General features: G+C 43.4%; 1 protein-coding gene across 4 annotated transcripts in view; it reads right to left on the minus strand.

Moving 5' to 3' along the window:
- SEMA6A (semaphorin 6A) overlaps positions 1–25,517 on the minus strand; it is a 129,548-nt gene that overhangs the window by 56,075 nt on the left and 47,956 nt on the right. For 3 of the 4 annotated variants that reach the window (XM_043465853.1, XM_043465854.1, XM_043465851.1), the window contains exons 2-5: positions 7,928–8,065; positions 5,286–5,403; positions 1,054–1,114; positions 12–74 (exon numbers count right to left, since the gene is read on the minus strand). In XM_043465853.1, coding sequence (XP_043321788.1) covers positions 12–74; positions 1,054–1,114; positions 5,286–5,403; positions 7,928–8,027 — 342 coding nt within the window. In that variant the 5' untranslated portion in view covers positions 8,028–8,065. Of the gene's footprint in view, positions 1–11; positions 75–1,049; positions 1,115–5,285; positions 5,404–7,927; positions 8,066–25,517 lie in introns of those variants that run through there. The other variant, XM_043465855.1, reaches the window with a different exon arrangement.

Consider the following 25,517-nt stretch of genomic DNA (forward strand, 5'->3'; position numbering starts at 1 on the left):
AAATTGCCTACCTTATGTTTTCCCTTCATTCTGCATGTGTCTACATCAGCCTGTCTAGATTTCCATGTCAGTTTCTGCAGGGATCAAGAAAGAAATCAATTAGAGCCCAGAGGTTGTTGCATTTGATTTTTGAAGTAAGAGTTCCCTGGGGGAGACTAGACGCTGAACATATATTTATTGAAAGCTTTCCACACCCTTTCTCCGAGATTAACGCACCATAACAACAAAAGATTAGAAATGGAAATGTTCATTTAATTTTGAACCCCTAGCTGTTCATTAGACTGCAGAATGATCTGCTTCTCTTTGAGAAAAAGATGAAGGAGAAAGGAAAGAAGAGTAAACAACAGTGTGGAAATTTCCCATAAAATATCCACACTAACTTGCTAAATTATGCTCATTTTGATAAAATACATGTCCTTGCCCTTCCCTTTCACTTGATAAATCAGTTTCCATAAAGCAGGCCTTTTCCTTAAAATATGGAAGTCATTTTCTTAAACATAAAGGGGACATTCACTTTAGGTGGACAAAGATTTAATTCAGGTTACACTCCTTCACATAAATTCATGTGCTGAAGGGATCATCTACTTCTGGGGCAGACTTTATTAACTAAAATACCTCCATGTGGAGTTATAAGGAAGCATGGGTTATATTTTATATCTGTCTGAAATGGATAATGATCAAATTCCTGAACCACAACAGTCAAGTCAAACTTAATATTGCAAGATATGGAAACATAACAGTGAAACACTTGTGGGACAAAAGTTTATGTATGAAAACTGATCTTTTCCTGGACAAACATCCAATATTTTATCCAAAGAATTTAGAAATTACCTAAAATTCCAATGTGTTTATGTGCATGTAACTGATGAATAAAATATGAAGTATATAACCATTTCATATTAAACCCTAACTCATCACCAAATTAGAGTTTCATAAAATGTTCCCAATTATTCTAAGCCATCTCATCTCAATCAATGCATTTAAAATACATACTCTCTCCAAGAACCATCCTAAGATCCTTCATTTCGGAAAGAACATTTTAAAACTACTTACTTTGCTACAATAAATTTCTTCTGTGTGTGAGGTGTCTATATCAACAGTATAAATATGGTCCCTATAAACAAAGAAGAATTAAGACAATGTTAAACACAAGAGTCAAGGCAGTGCATTTTCTCCTGAATGAGTCCATGTCTCATTCAAGGCAGATAAATCCACATCCATGTTATTAAAAACAAGATCTGAGGGCAAGAATAAGGGGAGGGTTCAGCTTCTAAGAGATGCTTCAGGATCACATTCAGCACCTTCAGAGAAATCATGGCATCTTGCCACCTTTTATGAAAACTTTCCAGTAGCCTCTCGCATGCCGTAACAATAACATCTGTATGTACGTACGTAGTTTAGGTGGGAGATGTCTGCAAAGTTAAATAGGCTTCCAAACTAGCATACAGATGGGTTCGCGTGCCCTTTCACTTGGTATTCAACGTGCTGGAGTTGTTCATCAAGAGACCTAACAAAAAACTAATGTCTATCTCCATCACTTTTTTGAAAACATATTTTCAGCTTTAGCTTTGATGATTTGATTGACAAGACAGAAGACGATAAAGGTAAAATTATTTCCAGAAGCCACTCTTTTTCACACAGGGATGGTCAATTAAGGTTCAGATGTACTTGAGCTAAAGTTTACATTTCTTGCTTCTGTTCACCTTCCTGTTTTGCTGAGAACTTGGTTGTCTTTATGATTTGCTGCCAATCTCCCCTTGGAAGGGGAGAAACAGAATGAGCAGCTCAGGTGTGGGGCTATATTTAAACATCCCCTTCTGTGTGAGCTGAGTACAAGGGCGTTTTTGTCTGGAATTCAGAAGAAAGAAAAGAAAAGCGCTACATTCAACTGAGGAGATGGGGGGCTAGTGAGGGAAAGCAAAACAGCTCGTTTTCCCTTGAAATAACATTGACTTTTTCTAAAATGCAGGAAGTCCTGGGGCTGGAAAATTACCCACAGCTTTAAAGCAAGACCTCAAGGCTCCCATGCAGACTTTCAGGGCCCCTCATTACTTAAAAGAAAGGGAAAGGGGAGAAGGGAAGAAAGAAAAAAGAAAGGAATTATCTGCTGTCAGAATTCACTTCCATTTTTTTCCCCCAGTTCTTTGGAAATCTGTTTGCTACTACTTTTAGGGAAAGAACAACAGAGAAAAACAGAAATAAAAACAGCCTTTCTCCTATGAAAATAAAAGGAGGGGATATGGCAGTTGGCCTATAAAATTCCCTTGCCCTTGTGAGTATGTGAGTGTGTGTGTGTGTGTGTGTGTAAGAGTGGTGAGGGAGAGAGAGAGAGGAGCCTGTTTTGTAAATTGCTGAATTGGAAAGTTCTTCAGACTCCAATAGGGTGCCAGAACCGCTCTGCCCTTTAATTCCGAGGCAGTTTTATGGCATTCCTTTATTGCTTGTTTGACTTTATTGGCGGTGCTATGGGTCAGGTTCATTATTGGAGTGGAATTGCCTATTACTTTGGTATCAGCTTTGAGATAACTTGAGATTTTTTCTGGCCCTGCCTCTCCTCAAAACTTTAAGTAGGAGCTGAACGTATGAACTGTGAATTAACATCTGATTAATATGCACTGGCAATTCCTCAGAAAGCTCTTGATTGCCACCCCCACCCACCCCTTTGGCATGGCCTGTTTATGTTAATTAGCAGTTCAGAGATTAAGCAACAAAAAAAGAATTTACAAAATGGATAATAATAAAGCAGAACTGAAAAGGGGCGTTGCTCATCAAGCTTCCCTCAGTCCCTGGGTTCTGGCTGGGGACATGGCTTCTGATAGCTGACACCCATTGTCTAGAAGAACTGGGGAGCCTTTTAAAAATAAAAATTCTATGAATGAAATCTCTTTTGGACAGTGGCAATATTTTTCAGTCTCCAAGAGATCACATTGCCCAGCACACAGAACAATGCTTTATGCTAAACCACAGATCAAGGGTCAGGGGTTTTCCCCCAGCACCGTGTGTGCATCCCAGGTTCATTCGCTGCTCTTACTGAATTCAGTTACTTAAACACAAACTGACTTAATCCTAGGACTTCCTCTTCCCCTCTCCAGTGAGCATCATTGAACTATGTTGGCATGACTTGAGTCTGGGGAAGGATTTCACTTTAAATCATGTTAGTGGCTGCCTAGGAACGTGGATCTCTTGGGGCTCTGTTGGAAAATGTGAAATTAAAGAGAGAGGAGAGACCCTAAATATGCAAACCACAGAAATCATTTAGGAATTTTTCCAGGGGTGTGTATTCCATGGAAGTGACTGCACAAAGTGAAAACCAACATGTCAGTACTAGGCTGTTACAGATTTGACCTTTAACCAAGGGCAAGATTTGACCTTTAACCAAAGATGAGTCTGTTTTATAGAGTTACAATCGTGAATGTGTTTCTCCTTTTTTTCCTTCTTTCCTTTCTCCTTTTTTTGGGGTCAGGAGTTAGGATGAAACAGTCTTGGTTTTAACAAGGTGTAATATTGGTCACTTTGAAGTCTGCACAGCACCTTATTCCTAACTCTGGTGCCCCCTGGACTGTTTCACACCCAAGTTAAAGTCATCAGGTAGTCAGTTATGTTTCTTTTCCCCCTAAAGACTGGGTTGCAAAGTGAACAATTCATAGAAGATTCTTGAGTCAGCCTATTTCTCACAGATACAATATTTTATCATTTGTTTTGACCAGCCTTTAGCTAACTGGGTACAAACGTAATCTTCCACCCCTGTTACATTTAGGAAACTGAAAATGGTATTTAAGGGGGAGCTAATACTCTCCAGAGAGGTGGCTACTGGGGACTCATTGGAGTGTTTTTAATGAATACCCACAGTGGCTACTGTTCTTGGAGAACAGCTATTAGAAGGTTATCACCAGGACAGGTAGGCCTTCTATGGCTCAGCAGACTGCAGAGCACAGAGAGTATTGACCCAGACTCTAGAGCAAGACTGTTCCAGTTCAAGTCCTGCCCGTGTTGTTCTGACCCAGTCATTCCACCTTTGTGCACCTTAGTTTCCTCCCGGAAGACATGGGGATGATAACAGCTCTAACTCAAAGGGCTTTTTTTTCCCCCAGGATTGAATGAATTAACATTTATAAAGAACTTACAACTATATTTGCAATTTATATAGCACATACAACAAGTATGTACTAAGTGTTTATGAAATAGAATTTTTAGAAAGTGCTTTGGCATTGCTCCCTGTGACCAAAATGTAGGGTACTCACAGGATATTTTAATCTAGCCAGTGGTTTTTTTTTTTTTTAACTTTACATTGTATAGCTTGTATTTTCAGAACATCTAAGTGCTTTGAAGGAATCCGGGACTGTTGTTCTTTACTTGTTCTTTACTTGTGCTCACAGCCAGACAGGTACTACAAACATAATCTCTATTTCTCCTTCCCAGTGTAAAACGACTCATCAGTCTAGACCCAGGTTATACCACAGTGGACCCCACAAGATACTGCTCCTTGTTGCTGTTTATTTAGAAATATTTTGAATAAGCCACAACCCCTGTCCCCAATGGGGGAGCATGTATTTTTAGAATCCCAAGGGACACCATTAAGATAATCTACTCTAGTCTCTTATTTAACAAAGGACACTGAACAGCCAGAGAATTTATGGTCCAGGTAAGTTAAGAGTAGAGTTGAAACAAAACCTAAATCCATATGATCCCTGTCTGGGTAGTATTCTTGCCAGGCCATTCATCCTTAAGGCATGGTCTGTTTGAATAACATTTCCCCAGTGGATGAGTATTTTCTGAACTAGATCCACATCAAAAACTTCTACTGGGTGGCTGCTGCCATTCTGCTAAAGTAATAATATATACTATATATTATCTGCAAAAATACAGGTTTAACATACACCCACCCACACACCCATTCAACTTAATTTGATACATGTTGACACATTCAACTTAATTTAGCAAGTATCAAGGAGAGCACACTTTACCCTATGCTTGAGTAAATATCTGTGTATACTGTATGTGTGTATATACATATATATGTATATACACAATGTTCAAGATAAACAGTGGATTATTTGAGTTTAAACTCCAAAATATGCAATTATTTCTACCCAAATCCACATCATCAAGTTAAAAGAACACAGAAAATCTTGAAAGAATGGTTGTTTGACAAATGAAAGTAGCCTTTAAATAAAGTAATGCTCTCTTTGGGAATGTCAGGATCTTTACTGTGAGGCAGAGTGTGGACATTTAGGTATTAGGAACGCTGGATGCTCCAAAGGCAAACATGGGGAAAGGGGGCTCACCTGGCAGCAATGTACAGGGTTCTGTTCATGATCACAATCATTTGGATGTCCAGCCTGTGCCTCTGCGTGGTGTTCCGTCCTGGCTTGTGGCCCACAAACACCGGATACTGTTTTGTATCTGTGAAAAGAGGACATGGGGCAAGAGAGGGAAGAGGGAATCAAGCCAAGAATTGACAGGACCGGGGCGGGGGCGGGGAGGGGGGTGGCCACAGAACAAAACCATATTGAAGTTCAACCATGCCACCATTTTCCACCCAGGTCTGTTATTTTAGGAAATGTTGTGATAGAAAAGTTGTCTTTAAGGATAATCGAGTTACAGTTTCATTTCCTGATGCTAATAAGCCTGGGCTTAGATTTCTGAGTGTCACTCTTTCTGACTTGTCCCTCTTTCTTGGGGGGGGGGTGTTAAACTTGCCAGTGAACCCTTTGCATGAAGGTGCTCTTTTCTTCCCCAGTTTTCTTTTCATCTTCTTTAGAGTGCTAAGCCCGAGGGGCAGTCTGCCAAAGATCTTGTCTCCGGACAAAACTATTTCAAAGCAGCCTTCCCATCAATCACCACAAAGGCAATGTGGTCTGGAGGCAAGAGCCCTCGTCCAGGGGCCAGAAGGAAAATGCAGTCTCCACAGGCGTCCAGCTGGAATAATCCACTATTGAAGGCAGCTCCACTAGGTCGGCTGGCATTCTAGGAACTGTGGGAAGTTCACTCTCGAGTTAAGCAATTGGCTAATCTCACGGAAATGGGGGCTTTGACAGGACAGGGTCAAACTGAGTGTAGCCAGTCGGGTGATCTGGAATTTTCCCTGACCTGGAGAGTCAGCGAGCCTATTTCCCCTTTTCTGCAGTTCTCCTCAGTGGAGAATAGGCAATTTGTAATAATACCTGACCTTTGGAAATACCTACAGCTCAAAAATCTCTCTGCCTTTGAACCTATGATCTCCAGAGCACTGGCAGTCCTTCAGAGAAACTAAGGGGGGAAAAAAAGATGAGTCACATTTAAAAGGCAGTTGTTTTGGGAGGGGGTGAGAAGAATATAAATAATGACTCAAAATCCATTCATAGATTAATGCTCTGACCCATACACCTTAAATCCCTGTAACCTCTGAGTCTGACTCACTCTTATTGGAGAGCATCAGTATATCTTACAACCACGCTTGGTATGGGATTATCTTGTACTTTCCCTTCCACTGCTCTGAAATTTTATCCACCCATTCAGCAAGGAAGTTGCTAAAACAATTAATTCCTGTCTCTGTCCTGTCAAAGATTTGAGTGTCCACTGAAGTAGGTTTTCAGTAGCATATTTGGGGTCTCTTTTTTATTTATTTATTCATTTTTTTCCTGGGGTCTTTTCTGCACAGGGGCTCCGAAGATAGACTACTTATCTCAAATAGAGATAAATGCTTATTAAGGTTTAGTATTTTGAGTTAGGCGGAGGAAGGAAATGGCAAGCCACTCCAGTGTTCTTGCCTGGAGAATCCCCATGGACAGAGGAGCCTGGTGGGCTACAGCCCATGGGGTCACAAAAGAGTTGGACACGACTGAGGCGACTTGGCATGCACTCATGCCACTTCAAGAATGATGATTTCAAACTACACAGTTTGGTCCTTAGTCATGCCCTAACTTTTGTTCTTAATTAGAGGTGTAAAGCCTTGCCATCTCACCTTCATGTAAAATTACTTCTTTTTACAACCTAGACTGTCGAGCAGAAAGCTGGGTGGACAGCATTAGTATCCTAATATTACTGTCAAATACCTTTTTAATGGTTCATTCAGTGTTTGAGGATAACTACTGTGATGATAGATATTTGGGTAAAATGCTTTCCCCTTTACTGTGATAAAATATTTTACCTTTTGGAGAAAAGGAAAAAAAGTAGTTAATTGTCTATTTCATTCCACACACAGGTAGAATTATCCTCTTTTGAGGAGTCAACTGACCTTTTCATCATGGTGCCTTCTACCCTTGATATTGAAGCAGAGATCAAAAGAAAGTTATGAACAGTTAAAATAGGTCCACTGGGAATTCAGCAGCACTTTAAGTCTTGCAATGATATACTTCTAAGTCTAAACAAAAGTTGATTTTTGTCCCAGTCTTCTTTTCTGTTGTAACAATGCCTCTGGATTAGTTACCCTATGAAAATGTGCAATCCTGGCAACACCCAGAAGACTGTGATGTTCTCCCAAAGCTGGTTTCTAGGTGTGATCACAGCCTCCTTGTAGTGACTGAGACTTCACTGGAGGTACTGAGGGATGTTTCAAATCCTCACACAAGTGTGTCCCCGCAAGCTCGTTTATTGGATTCATAGAACAGTCATCCCACCAGTTTGACTAGACTTGAATTATCCACCTTCCCAGGTGGCGCTGCCGGGGTGGGGAAGATTCCCTGGAGGAGGGCTTGGCAACCCACTCTAGTATTCTTGCCTGGAGAATCCCCATGGACAGAGGAGCCTGGAGGGCTACAGTCCATGGGGTCACAAAGAGTTGGACACGACTGAAGCGACTTAGCACGCCCACGTGCATGCCATCCACACAAGTTTAAGTGACTACCAAGTCTCCTTTTCTATGAACTGTTTAATGTGTGTGTTTTGCCAGCTGATGCAGGCACAAGTGCTGGCAGAGGGAGAGAGTGAGAGAGAGGTCGATACTTACAGTTGCCATGCGAAATACTGATTGGCTCAGAATCTTCTGGGAAAGCAGCCCCAGCACAATGTAGCAGTGTGAAATATAGCAGCAAGGCTTCTGACCTCATAGTAGTTCAGCGGGGAGACTTTCCTTCTCTACTTCACCCTGCCAAAGAGCAAAGAAGGGATTTTTATTCTTTTCTTTTTTTTTGCAAGTCAGTTTTATTCCATTCCATAAAATCAAATGGCCTTGAAGATAAATTTTAGAGAAAGGGGCCTCTGTGTTCTATCTTTCCTATTGTGGATACACCCGTGATGGTATTTTGCAGAAGGAACCTGTCTTATCACCCAATGCACCCTCCTCCCTCATGCATAGGAGCCCTTTTGCAAAATTTCTCCCAAACCAGTGACTCAAGAGTCTTGGTTCTTTTGCCCTGAGCCATCATGAGGCCATTATGTGTGACTATTTCACAATCACGAAATGATGTTCTGAAAAAATGTGGATAATTGAGAATGCTTTTTTCCCCCCTTTTAATGTAAATACTTTTTTTCCCCTTCTCAGCAGGTTTAGAGCAGCATGCCATCTCCAGACATGTTTTATGTGGCCAGCCCAGGATCTTTCAGAATTTTGAAATAGTTCCCCAATACTGAAAAATTAGAAGGTTTCTACCCTTCTTTAGAAAAATCAGAATATCTGACATACTGACCTAAATGACAGTTCCCTTCAAGCATTATGCTCTCAGCCACAAACACCACCGCTCCACCTGGCCCTCAACAGCTGTACAGGCTCTGTTCAATGATTTCCCATTACCCCCTTGACCCCTTAGTTGAGATTTTCACTCCTGGTTATGTAATTCTACAGTAATTCTATAGTGACCTTAGACATAAATAAAATCACATAATCTATGTTTAAAAAGAAAGAAATGGATCCTTTCAGACTCTGTGGAGAATGTTACAGGCAGCATCTGAAACCACATCCTGAATAGTATTGTTGACTTTGACAAAACCCTATCTTTGTATATTTTAGTGTCAGATGTGGTGAAATGGTAGTGAATAAAAATGCCAGATATACTGTTCTACCCATCTGCATTTTCTTAAAGATGCTCTTTATGTGTAGGAAAAAAATCTCCTACATCATTACAAGTAGAAACATCCCCATGTGGGGCTGCTGGATACAGTGAAAGGAAAGTCATAAGACAGAACATATTGCATAATTCTCAGGCATATTTCAAATAACTGTTGATCAGGGAAATTAATGTAAAATGGGGATATCTTTTTATCTTTGTAAAGTCTTTGAAGTAGCCTGCCAAAGATTGTCTTTTTTGAACAAAGCTATTTCATGGTAGTCCATCAATCATTTAAGATTTGGGTGTAATAAAGTCAAACTTAGCAACTTACATGTCTTTGAAAGTTAATTTGGCAAACAAACTGCTAACTGACGCTTTTTGGAACACACTTAATATTAGATACCTGTGTGTCTCTTCTTCATGCCAAAAAAAGCATTAACAAGCCCCAAGTGTTGCATTGCAACTGATAATTTCACAGACACAGCTGGGTCTTAATCATTTGTTCAATCGAAAAGTGCACATTAATTAATTTGCCTTACCTTGAAAATCAAAGAGGGAGAGAGGTTGAGAGAAAAGCCTAAGCCATTCCATATCTCCATTTCTGATGTGTAGGTTAAAAGTAAACTTTAAATAATTACTTGTTCACAGGGCAGTCCATTACCCAGAGATGCAAATGTGTATTTACAGACAGGTGAAAAGCACTGCTCTAGCCATTCATTCATTTGCCAGTTCTTCCTATTCTGGAGAATCTAAACCCAAAGGGAAGCTCTGAGATGCCCTGACTTAGCTTGTCAGGGCTTGTGTTCAGTATAACATTAAGGAAAAGAAGTCAATCACAGGAGTAAGTAAAACATAAAGCAGACCCCAATCAGAAAGTATCTGGATAAGACGAAGTGGCAACCTTTTACTAAGGGCTCAAGAGCAATATCATAGTATTGTACAGAAGCCTTCACCTCTGAGAGTTTGCAGCATGCTGCAGAAGAATAATGGAGACTCAATGACAGATTCTCATTCCTTTAGAAATCTTTGAGAATATCTGTATCCGTTTAAAGATTAACTTTTCTTGACATGACAAAGGAGTCTGTATCCTCCCACAATTACATGCATCTTTGTACAGATGTCCTCCAGCTAATAATATATCTCCTAATTTTAATTTTTTCCATCTTAATGATTGCATGGATTGATGCAACACTCCCAGACCCAGATGCTGGCAGGAAGAGCAACGCATGAAGAGGAAATCTCTTATGCAATCCAATGGCTTTTTTTTTCAATCCTTATACCTTGCCCCAATCATGGTTGAGATGGGTTATTTAAATATCTCCAGGTTTACAGGAGGGCTCTATGCCAGGAAAAGTATCTGTTTTATGTGTCTTCATCTCATCATATCATCAGGTTTTTACCGTGTACATCATATGGGTGAAAGTGTTCTGGCAGTCCCGGTTAATCTTGGCTAGTCCACGTGAATGCTTTATAATTTTCTTCAGCTGAGGTTTTGATGTATCATTCCCTTCGTACACAACTTTGGGCTCTAACCCTTGTAAATAAGTAGACAATATATTTTCCTGCTGAAACGATGACTTTGTGGAGAGATCCCAATACAATCACATTGTCATTTTCTATCCTGCTGAACATGGGCTGAGTTTCCCTGCTAAGAACACAGCACACAGACTTGTACCAGCCCAGGAGAATAAAAACAAATTAGAACTTTTCACTGCTTTTCAACATCTTGAGCTAGCTGAGCTGCTGCTATGGGGTTGTTTAAGTGATCTGGAAACTCTGTAAAGTGTAGCATGGGGCTTCCCAGGTGGCACAGTGGTAGAGAATCCACTTGTCAAGCAGGAGACACGGGTTTGATCCCTGAGTCAGGAAGATCCCCTGGAGAAGGAAATGGCAACCCACTACAGTATTTCTTCCTGGGAAATCCCATGGCCAGAGGAGCCTGGCGGGCTACAGCTCATGGGGTTGCAAAGAGTTGGACACAACTGAGCAACTACACAACAACAACATATAGCATATTTATAGGCATCTGTAGACTCTTGTCAATTTCCCTCTCTGTGACTGTGCTTGTATAGGCTGAAAATGACTTAGACTTAATCAGCTACCCAGAAAATTAGATCCTGGGAAGACTATCAATGTGAGGATTCTAAACAAAAACATTTACTTCAAAAATAAGCTTATTAGGCCTGAATTTTCCATCTACATCGTCTCAGCCTTCCATTATTCTTAGCCCGAAGAGAAATGACCCGTGTAAAATATACCATCCCTAAAACATGCTATTCCAACACTTTTCTAACCCACAAAAGTCACTGGAAAACCTTAAGAACAGGCAGACGAAGTTATGGGTAAAAAAGACATTCCTAAGACAGAGGTGGGAATGTTTCCACTGGGGGGGGATGGCCCCTCTCCTGTGGACAGCAGCCACGCAGCTCCGGAGTGCTGGCCTGGCGCACTGTTGGCCCACAAATCTAGTTCTCTGATTTTTCCTTTTCCTTAAGAAGCCAGTAATCTAGAGTTGTATGTTAAAGCTCCTATTTTTTTTTTTTTTCCCTAAATGTTGGCAACTAATTTAGTGTTTTTCTTCTCTGTAAGTCAGTTTGTCCAAGTCCTACTGGTTTGTGAGCCCAAGGAGAATTTTCTGGGGCAGGAATTGGGGAGTAGTGGGTAGAGGATTGGAACTAGTACTGGGCGAAGCGTGAGCAATTCTCTGGCCGGGTGGGCTTATCATGGCTTCTCAGTCATGTGGTGCTTGTGAAATTAACCTGATTAATAAGAAGGAAGATGTGACCACTTGTGACCTCATTCTTTGACTTCATAACCATTTCTGGTTCTTGTGACATCCCCTTCGCTTCATGCTTTTACTGACACAATGACTTCTGTACAACAAGGGTCGGGGCGGGGGGTAAATGGAAACCCCAGTTGTTGTCGATACATGCAAGTCAATGGGCATTGCTGTTTTTAAAGACCCAACTGGGCTGTTCCACGTACTGTCTATGTGTTCAGCTGTAGCATCACTGTACTTCGACTTGGCTACATGGATACAGCTTGCATCTGATTTGTAACAACCATTCTTCCAGAATGTTGGTACCCAGTGAACATTTGAATAGTAAGTGGTAATATGAGAAAATAATTTATCTGGAAACTTGCAAATACAAAATGCTCTTGATGATAACTCTTAAGTGTACCCTAGAAATAAAGAGGAAATGATGGTAGTAGCCCTTTTTTTCCTGTGAGGAAAAGCATTTACTAACATGTCTTTTAAAAAGCACATTTTCTACTAACATCATAGGAAGTTTAAAAGGTAATCATTAATTTATGCCATCATTAATAGACAGAAGGTGTGATGCTGGGTAAGTCTCATAGCCACACTGACGCCTATCTATGTCACCCCAACAATGAGGGGATATAAAATATAATGGCCTACCAAAACTGCTCTGAGCTCTAAGACTAGAGCAATTACAATTCTAGGTGATTCTGCAAGTACGTGATGGTGATTCGGGAGGACAGTACATGGAGTGACCCTGAGCTGGGATGCTGCAAGGCCACAGACACCTTCTGGAGGTGTGGGGCTGGGATGGGAGGAGCAGGAGTCCAGGCAGAGTGGGCACTGGGGCTCCAGACAGTGGGAGATGCAGCTGGGCTCTGGGGGGGCGATTGTGTTAGCCCCCCTCTGAGATGACCACAGAGGTGGGAACAGAACAAACTCCATGCACCTAGCAGGTGCTCTTTCCAAAGAGAATAGGGCTGGGTTTTTTCTGTATCCTTTCCTGAAAGTGAAAGTCCCTCAGTCATGTCCGACTCTTTGTGACCCAATGGACTATACAGTCCATGGAATTCTCCAGGCCAGAATACTGGAGTGGGTGGGGATCTCCCCGACCCAGGAATTGTACTGGGGTCTCCTGCATTGCAGACGGATTCTTTACCAGCTGAGTTACCAGGGAAGCCAGTATCCTTTCCTGGTTGCCCCTAAATTGCACATGGTTTGGAAACTCAAGGGGCCATATTGTGTCACTGGTTCTGTATGTGGCAAACAGGAGGAAGGGAACAGGCTGTCTTCAGTTTGCTCACAGCACAGTAACTATGGAAAGTTCCTCAAGCTGGGGCAAAGAACTGTGATGCTGCCTACTGTCAGCATCAGGGCAAAGTTCAAGGCCCATAGCTAGTTCTGACCTGGTTGAGGAGATCATGGTTGTTACTGTTGAGTCCCATTTGGAGTTTAGTCAGGTTTTACTCTAAGGATGACATTTTCATTTTTATTGCCCAGCTTTCTGACCTCTTCATCTTTGTCTTTACAACATGACTATCTTGAAAAAATCTGAAGTGAAGCTGGCGTAAAAGCTTTTCCTTGAAATGAAATGATGGCTAATAATAGAGGGAGGCAGTGGGAGGAGAGGGCAGGAACACAGGACTTGAATGCCTTTGCCCCACTCATGAGTTGGGACCTCTGGAGAGATGCTGAAGATCTCTGAGCTTTGGATTTCTCATCATGAAAGTGGCTAAAATCGCTTCTCAAGATTGTGAGATAACGCACATAAAAAAAATAGTAGCCCTCCACAAACATCTGCTCATTCTTCAGTTGAGGTACTAAAAACTGCCTTTGAACAGCTTTTCTTGGGATTCTTTGAATTCCCAGATTAACAACTGGAGTCTTATGTCTTCAGTGGGAGAAGCAGTTCTCTCCTCCTTCTCCTTTCCTCCATCCCTTCCATCCTCCTTCCAGCCCCTAAGCTTCCTCTCTGGAGGGAGAGTCTGTCTCACATGTCTCACACAGCTCACGTTGTGTGATTTTAAAAATGTGAATCACAGCACTCTCACAAGTGCAAAGGAAAACATTGGTGTGGACACTGGTGAAAGGGTGGGGTGGGAGTGAAAGTTTATTGAGGACCTTCTATGTGTGACACACACGTATGTTATTTTACTTAAATATCACAGCAATCCAGAGAGACAGGCCATATCCTCTCCACTGTGCAGACAAGGAAACTGAGGCTCACAAAGGATAAGTAACATGTCCGGTCAATATTTACAGCGCGTCAGTAAAAGGGGAAAGCCAGAAAACCAAGCCAGCGTTCATGCATAGTTGCTCAGTCATGTCCGACTTTTTGTGACCCCATGGACTGTAGCCTGCCAGGCTCCTCTGTCTGGGGGACTTTCCAGGCAAGAATACTGGAGTGGGGTGCCATTTCCTCCTCCAGGGGATCTTCCCCACTCAGGGATCAAACCTGTGTCTCTTTCATCTTCTGCATTGGCAGGCGAATTCTTTACCATTAGCACCACCTGGGTTGAGCCAGCGCTATGTGATGCCATAGTGGATGTTCTTCCTAGCATGTCAAAGAAAGGGGAACAGAAGGAAGGTTGGGAAGAGAGAGAGGCTGGCATAAATGGAAACTTCACTTAATGATCGTAGTTGGATATAGGTTGATACATCTGTGCTTAGGTGGACAGAGTGGCTGAAAGTCCCTCATGGCTTCAGTAATAAAAAAAAAAACCTATAAAAGGAGTGCACAGTTGCTTGCAAACATGTAGGCACGCAAAGGCTCATTCTACTTTATAGCCCGGTGATTGCAGGCTGAAGGTGGTAGAAAGATTCAAATGCTTCTCGACCACAGTTTTAGGAGGTATAGATGAGCTTGTGACACCTCTGTGTTAAGTAGAACCACTTGCCTGCTGGCAGCCCCCTCAACAGTGATGCTTTAAAATAAATACATCATGGAGAACATTGTCTGTGATGAAGGGTGAAAACAAAGCTGCCTGTTTCAGGAGCTGAGAGGATAAATAGATTTGGACACCCTTCAAGTCTAAGTAGGGAACCTCTGCTCAGAGAAGAGGTGGGGAGCGGATGTCAGTGCAGAAAGCCCAGTTTGCTGAGTGCTGGAGACTGCAGGGTATTCCCGTACCAGGGGGACAGTTCGAGAATCAAGGAGTGTTTAAACAGCAGGTGTCCTTCCCTGGCCTGGGCCTTCCTGCTCCAAGGGCTGCAGCATGATAGGGAGCCACAGAAGAACCCTTCCCACACGGAGGTAGGAACAACTGGGACCTGCTGGTCTGGTTGAAATGTTTGCTGTACGCAGTCTTCACAGGTCATGTTGGCCACCTGCTGGGTGATGTTGTGTGAAGATGCAAGTTTTATGCACATGAGAAAAACAGCTCTAGCCTTCAAGTAAAGCATCTGATCTTTTTCTCCTCCTCTTCTCAGCCATTAACAGAGACATAAAAGCTCCCATGTCAGGGGAAAGGGAAGTGGCACAGACCGAACTTCAACACATTTTGAAGAAGGATGATGGCATTCAGTGGAGTACAGTAATAAATATCGACTGTGTTTAATAGGTGTCCTATTTTAGATCTGAAACCACTGTCACAAAGGAGCAGGAAAACAGCTGTGAATTCAGAAGTCCTTTTAGAAAAAAAAAATTTTTTTTTTTTTTTTTTTGAGAAAAATAAAGGTTGGTTGTAAACCTATGATACTTTGGGGGAGAGAAGGCAAGTCTGGTCTTTCAGGTGATAAAGTCTTTGTTATGATCATTTTCTTCCTTTCTACCAAGGCTCTCCCCACCCCATCAATGCTTGAGATGACGCATTTAATGCACTTTTCTTGGCTGTTTCAGATACAGTCTTGTGACTCATTAGGGCTCCATAGTTACAGGCATGATCTTGGCAATCTATGCAGAAAAGACTGTGGCAAACTCCTTGATCTCAGAAAGCTGCCACCATCCCAGCCATGTTCACCCACGTCACACCCTAGCTTCCTGCCGTCTCTGTGCTTTTCGACATTTGTAATATTGCTGCCCTCAAACATCTGCTCCAGAGATAGGAACAGATACCTGCTTTGTTTTGCTGTTGAGGAAACTGAGGCCCTGAGAAGTGAGGTCATTTTGGCAAATGTAGCGCAGCTGAGAAGTGGCAACGCTGAGCAGCCATTGAGGACTCTGGACGCCAACCCCGAGCTCTGTCCCTATGTTACGTGGCTTTCGGAGAGGAAGCCAAGGCTCATTCATTTGTCCTTGGCTTTCTGCCTGATGTTCATTACTTCCATCACTTGCCCTCCCTCTTACTGGTTCCCTGCTTTCTGCCAGGAGCCAGGCTCTGTGCTGGATGCTGAGACAGCCAGAGATGGAAAAAACTAGATCTCTTCGCCCCGCTCAGGACCTTGCTGTCCTAGCAGGTGGGCCTGACAGTTCTAGATCATTGTCCAAAAATAGAACACCTAGACAATCATTTTTCCAAAAGAAATTAAAATTCTGTTGGGGAGAATACTATCTGGAGGGTGCAGGTGTTGCAGAGGAACGTGGGCGGGATGCTCAGCGAGACCTCTCTTTGGAGAAAGCCTTGGCAGGTTGCAAGACTGTTCACTGTGGATGGTGGGGGTTAGAGGAGAGGCAGGTCGGAGGACATTTCCAGTTGAAGGGCGCGTCTGGAGAGCAAGGCATTGAAACGGGCGATTCCATGCCGATCAGACTTTCAGATGCTTTCAAATGGGGCCATTTCACTCTCTGCTTAAGGAATTTCAAATATTTGTCTGAAGTAATGAATGGATTTTTTTTTTAACTTCACCCAAAGTTCAGTTTAAAGAACGTAGCTCAAAGCGTAGCTCAGAAGATGGTATATGATTATTTTTCCTTCTAAGAATATGACAGAAGAAGAAAAAGTGGTGTTGGGGGAAATTCTGAGGGAACAGCTGAGCATATTGGCATTTATTCTTTCAAGGTGCTGAGTATGTGAGTTATTGTCATATTACTCTCCCTGGTTTTCTACACATTTGTGATTTCATTAAAAATGAAAGAGGGCAAAACTAACATGCTTAAATTGAAGGCAATTTTGGCCAGCCCTTAGAAAGATATTTGCAGAGTAACTTTAAAGGGAACAAACGAAGGATATTACTGACTGGAGTTTTCCATGAACATTTGTCAAAACCCTGAGCTGATTTAAATCAAAACAGAGCAATGGCTGCCCTTTGTCAAGATAATTCTCCCTTGTAATTACTCCTGTGTTTGCTCTCAGTATAATTTACAGAAAACAGAATCTCCCAGCCATACCTCTGAGGCTCAGGTGGCTGACGGATTGTGCTCATTCCTGATCTTGGAGTGGAAGTCCACCGCAGACATGGCTCGGAGAGAATTAAGAACAACTTGCAAGTTTCTCCTTTTGAGCTCTGAGTAACAGTCCCAAATAACAATATCACCAAGCACAAAAGACCGAAACTGACAGAATCCTATAAATTCTTACTGCTTTTTTGGTAAGAAGTTTAAGATCAGGGAGTAAAAATGATTTCCTTAAACTAGACTTTTGAAATAGATTCTCTGGTGTTTACTGCATGCCATCTTTCATCATATTTATTATCTCTTTCAATCAGCTCTGATGCTCTCCCAGTATCCTTGAAGCCAAAAGTAGAGTTTATATCTGACTACAAGCTTCTGATTTTAGACCTGCTATAATTTCAGGATCTGTTCCATCACATACCATGATATTGCTGACCGGTACTTATCAGCCGTAGAAATCTCCATACACAGCGGACTATCTGTTGTCTCTCTGTGTGTAGACACATCCAGAACGGAAATGAGATGGAAGCATTGTCTCTTAAATTTCCATAATTTTCTTATATTCTTTAGGAAATTCATTTCATTTATGAAAAGGAAAAAAAAATAGTCCACTTTATGTCCCATTAAACTAGAGGGAAATTGCAAAGCCATACATTTAAACCTATTTCAGTTTATTATGGTATCTGGTAGATATCACTGCACTTTTCTGAAATAAATATCTTTACTGGCTTTGTTCATGTTCTTTACACATATGAAAGTGACTCATTAGTCCAGCTTGGTTTACTTAGGGCAGGATCAGTTTGGATTGGGGTCGAAAGAGCACTATTTACTACTTACCCACTCCCTAAAGTGTTCATTTGTTTTTAATGTGAAATCCTACCTTCAAAATGAAGAACTGTTTCTAAACATCCTGAAAATAGGCTTCCTTAAGGCCACTGAGAGTCAGTTCCAGGAAATTATGAGTTTGTCTAAATGCCTCTACCACTTAGTGACTTGATTTCTTATATAGGTGACCTAAAGGTCACTGCACAGAACCATCTGAAACCCCATCCACTGAGATGGAGGCGGTCAGCATCCAGCTGAAGTATTTTGGTGGTGGGATATAGAAAGACAAGCAAATTAGTGTTTGAAATACAGGTATACAATCCTTTATTTGCAAATACAAACAGTAACAATGCCCCCCCCCCCCAAATCAAGAGTTTTTTTTTTTTTCTATTCATTTGGTGACAAAACTTGACCTCCAGTGGCATGACACTGTATCTCTCTTAGGATTTATACATTTCATTGCAAAAACACTAATAAGCTGATTACTAGATATGGCCTGCACTGGGAGATATGTCCCAAGTTACCTTTCGGAAATCGGAAAAATTTTAAATTTTCTGACGCACATCTGTTTCAAAGGTTTTGATAAAGAGTCTATAGAACTATATTCCTCTGTCTCTGAAGAGATTTAAAAACAGGAAAAAAAAAGAAAAAAAGGGAAAGGAGATCTTTTAGAGCAGAATCTGCCTGCCAATGCAGTAGATGAGGATTCGATCGCTGGGTCAGGAAGATCCCCTGGAGAAGGAAATGTAATCCCAGTCCAGTATTCTTGCCTGGAGAATCCCATGGACAGAGAAGCCTGGCGGGCTACAGTCCGTGGGGTCACAAAGGGTCAGACACGACTGAGCAACTGAGCTTGCACGTACCCACTCATGGAGCTCTCTAATTATCCCTAGGTGTATTGTGAGATTCTCATAGAATTTAAAAAATGTAATCTGATTTCATTTTTTGAAAAAACTGTATATCTTGTTATACTTCGCTTGCAAGAATAATTCAGAGATTAGGAACTGCTGACGGGGTCATCTAGTCTCAATTTCCTCTGTTCTGTGCTCATCATGACAGGCTTCCAGGCTCCCAGCCATACCAGGGACTGGGCAGGCTGGCACAGCTGAGTGATGCTCACAGAGCAGGGCTGATCCTGGTAGAGACGGGCTCCAAGGCTCTCGTGAGCGAGTGGTGACATCCAGCAGTGGCAGAAGGTAACAGGCTCACCTGGTGCCCCTCCCCTGGCGAGGACGTTCCTCCCCTTGAACAGCCAACTACAGGCAGTGCTGTATTCCTTCCTCTCTAAGTGAAACACTCAGTTGTGTCCGACTCTTTGGGACCCCATGGACTGTATAGTCCATGGAATTCTCCAGGCCAGAATACCGGAGTGGGTGGCCTTTCCCTTCCCCAGGGGATCTTCCCAACCCAGGGATCGAACCCAGGTCTCCCTCACTGCAGGCAGATTCTTTACCAGCTGAGCCACCAGGGAAGCCCAAGAATACTGGAGTGGGTAGCCTATCCCTTCTCCAGCAGATCTTCCAGACCAGGAATTGAACCGGGGTCTCTTGCATTGCAGGCAGATTCTTTACCAACTGAGCTATGAGGGAAGCCCAAATGGAAAGACCTCAAAGGCTTTTTTTGTGCATTTGGTGGTGGTTTCTCCAAAGGACTGTCTGCAGCCTGTAATTTTCCTCTTCTCCATGGAATGACGCTGGTAATGGCTTTCTCCAGTCCCTGTAATCAGTGGGAACCGTGGGCTGGCAGGGCCTGCCCTCTGCTTTGTTAAATGTGCATGCATGCTAAGTCACTCAGTCGTGTACGACTCTTTTGCAACCCTATGGACTGTAGCCCGCCAGGCTCCTCTGTCCATGGGATTCTCCAGGCAAGAATACTGGAGTGGGTTGCCATGCCCTCCTCCAGGGGATTGTCCCAATCCAGGGGATTGAACCTGCGTTACCTGCGATTCTCTTTTCATGGAGAATACTACTAGGTTGCAGGATTAATGAATACAATGAAGATGTTGAATTTCAAAAATATTTTGGAGGACAACACTTATCTTGGGCATTGGGCGGGTGGCAGAGGAAGAAGTCATACTCTGTCACCCTCCTGTCTGAGGGGCTCCTCTACACACTGTTCCTTCCTTTCTTTCTCGGAGATGGGATGCTGGGCATTGGGTGCAATGGTAATCAGTTCTAACTCTGGGATAAAATGGAGGCAGATGGTTAATAGCAGGTAACCTGGACACCAGGTTAATCACTGCAGTCCAAATTATCTGGGGGCAGAAAACAGCACATGGCCATCAGCAATTAGCCTCCGAGTCTAAAAATAAATAAATAAGCCACAATTCCCGTAATTAATAGCCCAGCAGACAAATCGGTATAATTACCATCTCTGTGAGAGAGACCAGAATCAGGAGGAGAAGTGAAATTATTCAATAAGCTTGAGGGTGACAGGCAGAAACCAAATTAAAATGCTGAGGGTTAGACGAAAGGGATGTGATAAATCAGAGAGAAAGCGAATGTGTGACCTGGGCTGAGCCCAGCAGGCGTGCCAGGGCGGCTGGTCACCCAGGAACCCTGCACGTGCGGGCTCACCTTTCAGGGGAGGAAGTGGAGGAGGCAAAGGAAATACACAGATGGTTCTGAAAGCTCCTCATTGCCTGGTTACTGGAAAGCGCAGAGGTGCCTCTGGGTCACCCAGGCTTTCCCTGGTGAGGATTCTAAGGTCTGAGCAGTGAGATGGAAAAAAACACAGCCATGGAACTCAAGGAGAGGGCATAATGCATGAACTTCTTGAAAGGGAGAGTCCACCGGTTCACTTTGAACAGCTCAAGTGAAGACTAAGGCAGAATGATTTCCTACCCTAATAGCAATAGTCCTCCTGCTCAGTTAACACAATTGTCATCTCTCCGAAGAGCAGAAACAGAAAAGTCATTCCGAAGTGTTAGGCGAGAACGGGCAGTGTGCTCCTCGCGTTAATCAATTTAATAATCGGTCCCTTCCAGCAGCACTGAGACAGGAGAGGCCAAATCTCCTCCGGAATCCTCAGTGAGGAGGGAGCAAGGTGCTCCAGAGCAGGAGGGCAAGATGATCCCTGTCCCCCAGGCATTGCTGCCTCATCTGGAAGTGAGGGACATTCGGAAACCTCCCTCTCTACTCACACGGAGGGTGTATTTGAAGGTTGAGGGTCGTGATTCGTCATTTTCCTATGTTTTGCAAGTTATTTTACTTCAAAGGAGCATAGCTTTTGCACATCATGGATTATTTCTTTAATGTTTTGGGGGTTACCAGTAAGAACATGAAGCATGAGTAAAATATCATACAAGTGGGTAGGCACTGAAGGTAAAATAAGAAACTGCCTTTGTTGGTTCCACCTTGACTCACTCACTCACCCCGTCATTCACTCAGGAGTCTGATACGAGCAACCAAGGCACTGTGCGGGGTGGTGGGGGAGACCCAGGTCATAGGTCAGTCGTGGGTTCTGCCCTTGAGGAGCCCCACGACTACTACAGAAGATAGTCCACGAGCAGCTGTAGCAAAGTAGAAAGCATGCAAATGTAAAAGCAAATGATGAGAGTTCACAGCACTGAGAGGTAACACCCAGGTTCCCTGGTGGCCCGGTGGTCAAGAATCTACCTGCCAATGCAGGAGACGAGGGTTCAATCCCTGAGTTGGGAAAACCCCCTGGAGAAGGAAATAGCAACTCACTCCAGTATTCTTGCCTGGGAAGTGCCATGGACAGAGGAGCCTAGCAGGCTATAGTCTACGGGGTTTCAAAAGAGTTGGACATGACTTGGTGTCTAAACAACAACAACGACGTTGATTCTACAACCAAAACACCTGTCGAATCTGTCCTCTTTTCTATGTACAACCTATGATCATCTAACCCACCGTCAGCTCCTGCCTGGAGTAGCTTCCTAATCAACCTCCCTGCCTCCACTTGGTTCTCCATCCTTTCACTCTCCATATAGCAACAGATGGTCTTTTAAAAACATGGATCAGATCATGTCCTCCTCTGCATGAAAGTCTAGTAGCTCCTTATTGCATTTACAACAGAGCTGAAACCCTCTATCCTGGGTGCAAAAGGCGTCACCCATCTCCCAGACCCAGTCTTGTTCCACCCCACCATGGCCCACTTTGCTCCAACCTCTCAGTCTGGATTTCCTCAAATTCACAGCTCTCACTCCTGCCTCTAGATTTGCCGCTCCTTGCTCCTAGAATAATCTTCCCCTATCCCAGTCTTTACGCAGCTGGCTCACTTCTGTCCTTCAGAACTCAGTTAAAATGTCATATCCTTCAACAAGCTTTCCCTGACCCTGAAAACAGCCCAGTGCCTTTGTTCTAAATCTCTGTAATGGATTTGTCCCTCATTGATGTTCCTACATTTATATTCTTTATTTGTTTCTGTCTGTCCCTTCCCTCTGTTAGACTATAAGCTCTGTATGGGCAAGTTTGTTTTTTGTTAATCACGGTATCTCCACATCTGGGAACAGTGAATTCCCAACAATCATTCATTGAATAAGGAATAAATGTTAATCCAAGGAAGAGCGTCAGAATAGTTTCTGACAGATCAGTTAAAAACAAAAGAGGAGATGCAAGGGGCAAGGAGAGGTATTTTCAGATATCTGAAGAAAAACCTGGAAGACAGTTACGAGGGTAGAACTAAGATCAGTGGACAGAAATTATGAGAAGATAACTTCTGCTGAAAATAAGGAGGAACCTACTAGTAGTCCTAGTAACACAAACATGGACTGGCTCCCCTAAGGGGCCAGAAGGCCAGAAGAATGCTGGGACGGGAGGAACACTGTGCATGGAGTCAGACATCGGATGTGGGGCTAGACTAGACAACAGCGAAGGTCCCGGTAGAGAGGCTGACTGTTGATGATTCTTGGATCCTCTGACAAGTCCTTCCTCCCACATACTGAGGAAGCACTGCTTACAGCAGGAAACCACAGGTGGTCCAGCACAATCCTCCTGTTGACTCAAGCTCTTAAGATGAAATAACGTGCCTGCAATCAAAGGATCAAAGAGGATGTTGTTGGGCTTTGACCAGGCTTCATTCATTCAGGATCCCAGTTTGAGCAGCTTGTAGAGGCTACGGGTTAGTAGCCAAAAAGTATGTGCAAGGAGAGAGATGGTCACAACCTAATGACCAGAAGCCTTCTGGGCTGGGAATATTCCATGTGCATACTGCCCAGCTTCTTCCATCTCTGTAAGGCTCATGGAAGATCCTGACGTGTGGGATACAGTTAAGCTCTGGTGTGTGGCCTTCCTAGGGATGCATGTCATCCTCTGGCTTATTACTAAGGCTCAATTGCCAATGACACACAGAGCCCAAGAGATGATTTAACTCCACTCTTGTCTCAAATCCCTTACCAGTGACTCATAACTTTCTCCTGACAACACAGCAGCTGGGCCAGCCAGCTGGAGGGAAGACGTACAGATGTTGCTGGCTGGAGTCAGAGGGGGCTGGGGTCTCCCATCTTCAGTCAGCTCAGAGTGCTCCTGTGGGGTACAGAGTTGGGGGGGGGTGTTTCCCCCTCTGCAGACGAGAGGTGGATGGGGACGTCAGCTCTGTCATGGACCATCTCCCATGCTTCAACATGTATGTGTCTTTGAGCACAAAACTCTGCAGCTCTTCTTCTTCTTCAACTTGGAAAAGTTTTATTTCTTTGGGGAACATTAGATCCTTGAGCCAGTCCATCTGGAGAAGGTATGAGGGATAGTACTCTGGCCATGAATGAACCACCCACTCAGATGTCTGGCCTTAAAACAGATCTCCAATCAAAGAACGTGTGAAAGGATGAGAAGATAAACGAGGGGGTAGAGGTGGGGGGCAAGGAAGGGTTGATCTTGGTTTCTGAGAAAAGAGTTTAGTACAAAGACATTAAATTAGATTAGCTGATTATACACCAGAAAACTAGGAAATATATATGTGTGAAATCCTCATTAGAAATGGCTTGCTTAGGCAATGTTTTGTACACTGAGAGCACTTGTTAAATATTTGTTGATATTGATCCCAAGTGGCTTTGACTATTTTTATATATCAGCGCATTGCGTTCTGTAGCGTTTGTAAAAGGGGCAAAATTTTAAGTGAAAACTGAAACACAAGTCAGACTGACTAATTTTTTAAAACTGTGGTGAATATTTCAGCTTGGTTACATACGCAACTACAGTGGTTGTCTCTGAAGGGGGGAAGGACTGGGGGTCAGATGTGGGGAAAAACTCACTTTTTATGCTGTGTCGTTTTATGTTTTTTTTGAATTTTTTCCCTTATGTATGTGTTTCATTTTTGGGACAAAACAAAACTAGTTATTTTTTTAATCTGTGTCTCCAAAGGCAAACCTGGAACATAGGCCTGCTGCTACCTGCCAATTCCCACAGTTTTTCCCAGGATCCCGTCCCCTCACAGCATGTTCAGCCAGTGGTAATGTTCTGGAATATAGGAGGAGGGTGAGGTACGTTTACAGGCATTGGAGGGTCAGCAGTCGTAACTCCATCTGTGACACAGATGAATATAGACAGCGGCTGGTAGTTCACATAACACCATAACCATCCCGTGTGCCCTATGAATAGCTGCCTAATTTACTAACTTTCAGATAAAAATGTAACCAAGTCAGAAAGGCAGGACGTGATGAAGTCGAACACCACGAATCAGATGAACTCAAAGCAAATGCCCTTCATATTTAAAATTTTACTTTCTGTAAGCAAGATTTCAGGGCTGTGTGTGGGAGCTGATGTTTCCTTCATTGGCTTGTTCACTTCTGGGCAGCTCCTGGCCACATGTTCTCTGGCATGACTGCCCTTTCTTGGCGTTCATGTCCCGTGGCAAAGGCTGCTTCCAAAGCATCTCCAGAGGATGCCCAGTTTTTTACAAGTGGAATGAGTGTTCTCGTCTGTGAACGATCACCAGAGACTCTCCCAGGATGCCTTCTCCCAGAGAAGAGGGGTCATTGACTAGAGAAAGAATGAAACTTCATGAGAAGAGTGATGGGGGATGAGTGGCAAGGTACCCACTGCACCCACGGGATATGTTGGGTGAAAAGTGCCCTCTGAAGGAGGGCAGCTGCGAGGGACAGCCTCCTCCTTGCTCCTCTTCTCATTTGTTTACTCAGCAAACACTGAGCTCGATGCTAGCAGAGATGGGGGTAAAGGCTGACTGCTTCCTTCCTTGGTTTCCATTCTCCTGAGAGTCCATTTCAATCACTGAGTTGCTTTTCCTGCCAGCTGGGTCACATACTGCTCTTCTTGGGGCTGTAGGTCTCTCACTGGGGTGGGAGACAGTAGGTTCTGATTTGAATTTCAACTCCAACTTGAAGCTTGGAGGCCAGGGCTGCCTATTGGAACATGAATGTTCTCTTTTCCACCCTCCACCAGTACCTGCTGCCCTGTGTGTGCATGCTCCGTCTTGTCCGACTCTTTGCAACCCCGTGGACTGTAGTCCATCAGGCTTCTCTGCCCATGGCGTTCCCCAGGCAAGAATACTGGAGTGGGTTGGCATTTCCTCCTCCTGGGGATATTTCCAACCCGGGAATCGAATCCGCTTCTCCAGTGTCTCCTGCATTGGCAGGTGGATTCTTGACCACTGAGCCACCTGGGAAGCCCTATCCACAGCTAAATGTGACAACAGACCACACGGTGGGCATAAAACAGTGGTTTCCACACTTGCCTGTACACTGGAGTCGCCTGGAAAGCTTCAAACACTAAGGATGCCT

This window comes from Cervus canadensis, chromosome 4, assembly GCF_019320065.1.
Source record: "Cervus canadensis isolate Bull #8, Minnesota chromosome 4, ASM1932006v1, whole genome shotgun sequence".
In the NCBI taxonomy this organism is placed as follows: Eukaryota; Metazoa; Chordata; class Mammalia; order Artiodactyla; family Cervidae; genus Cervus; species Cervus canadensis.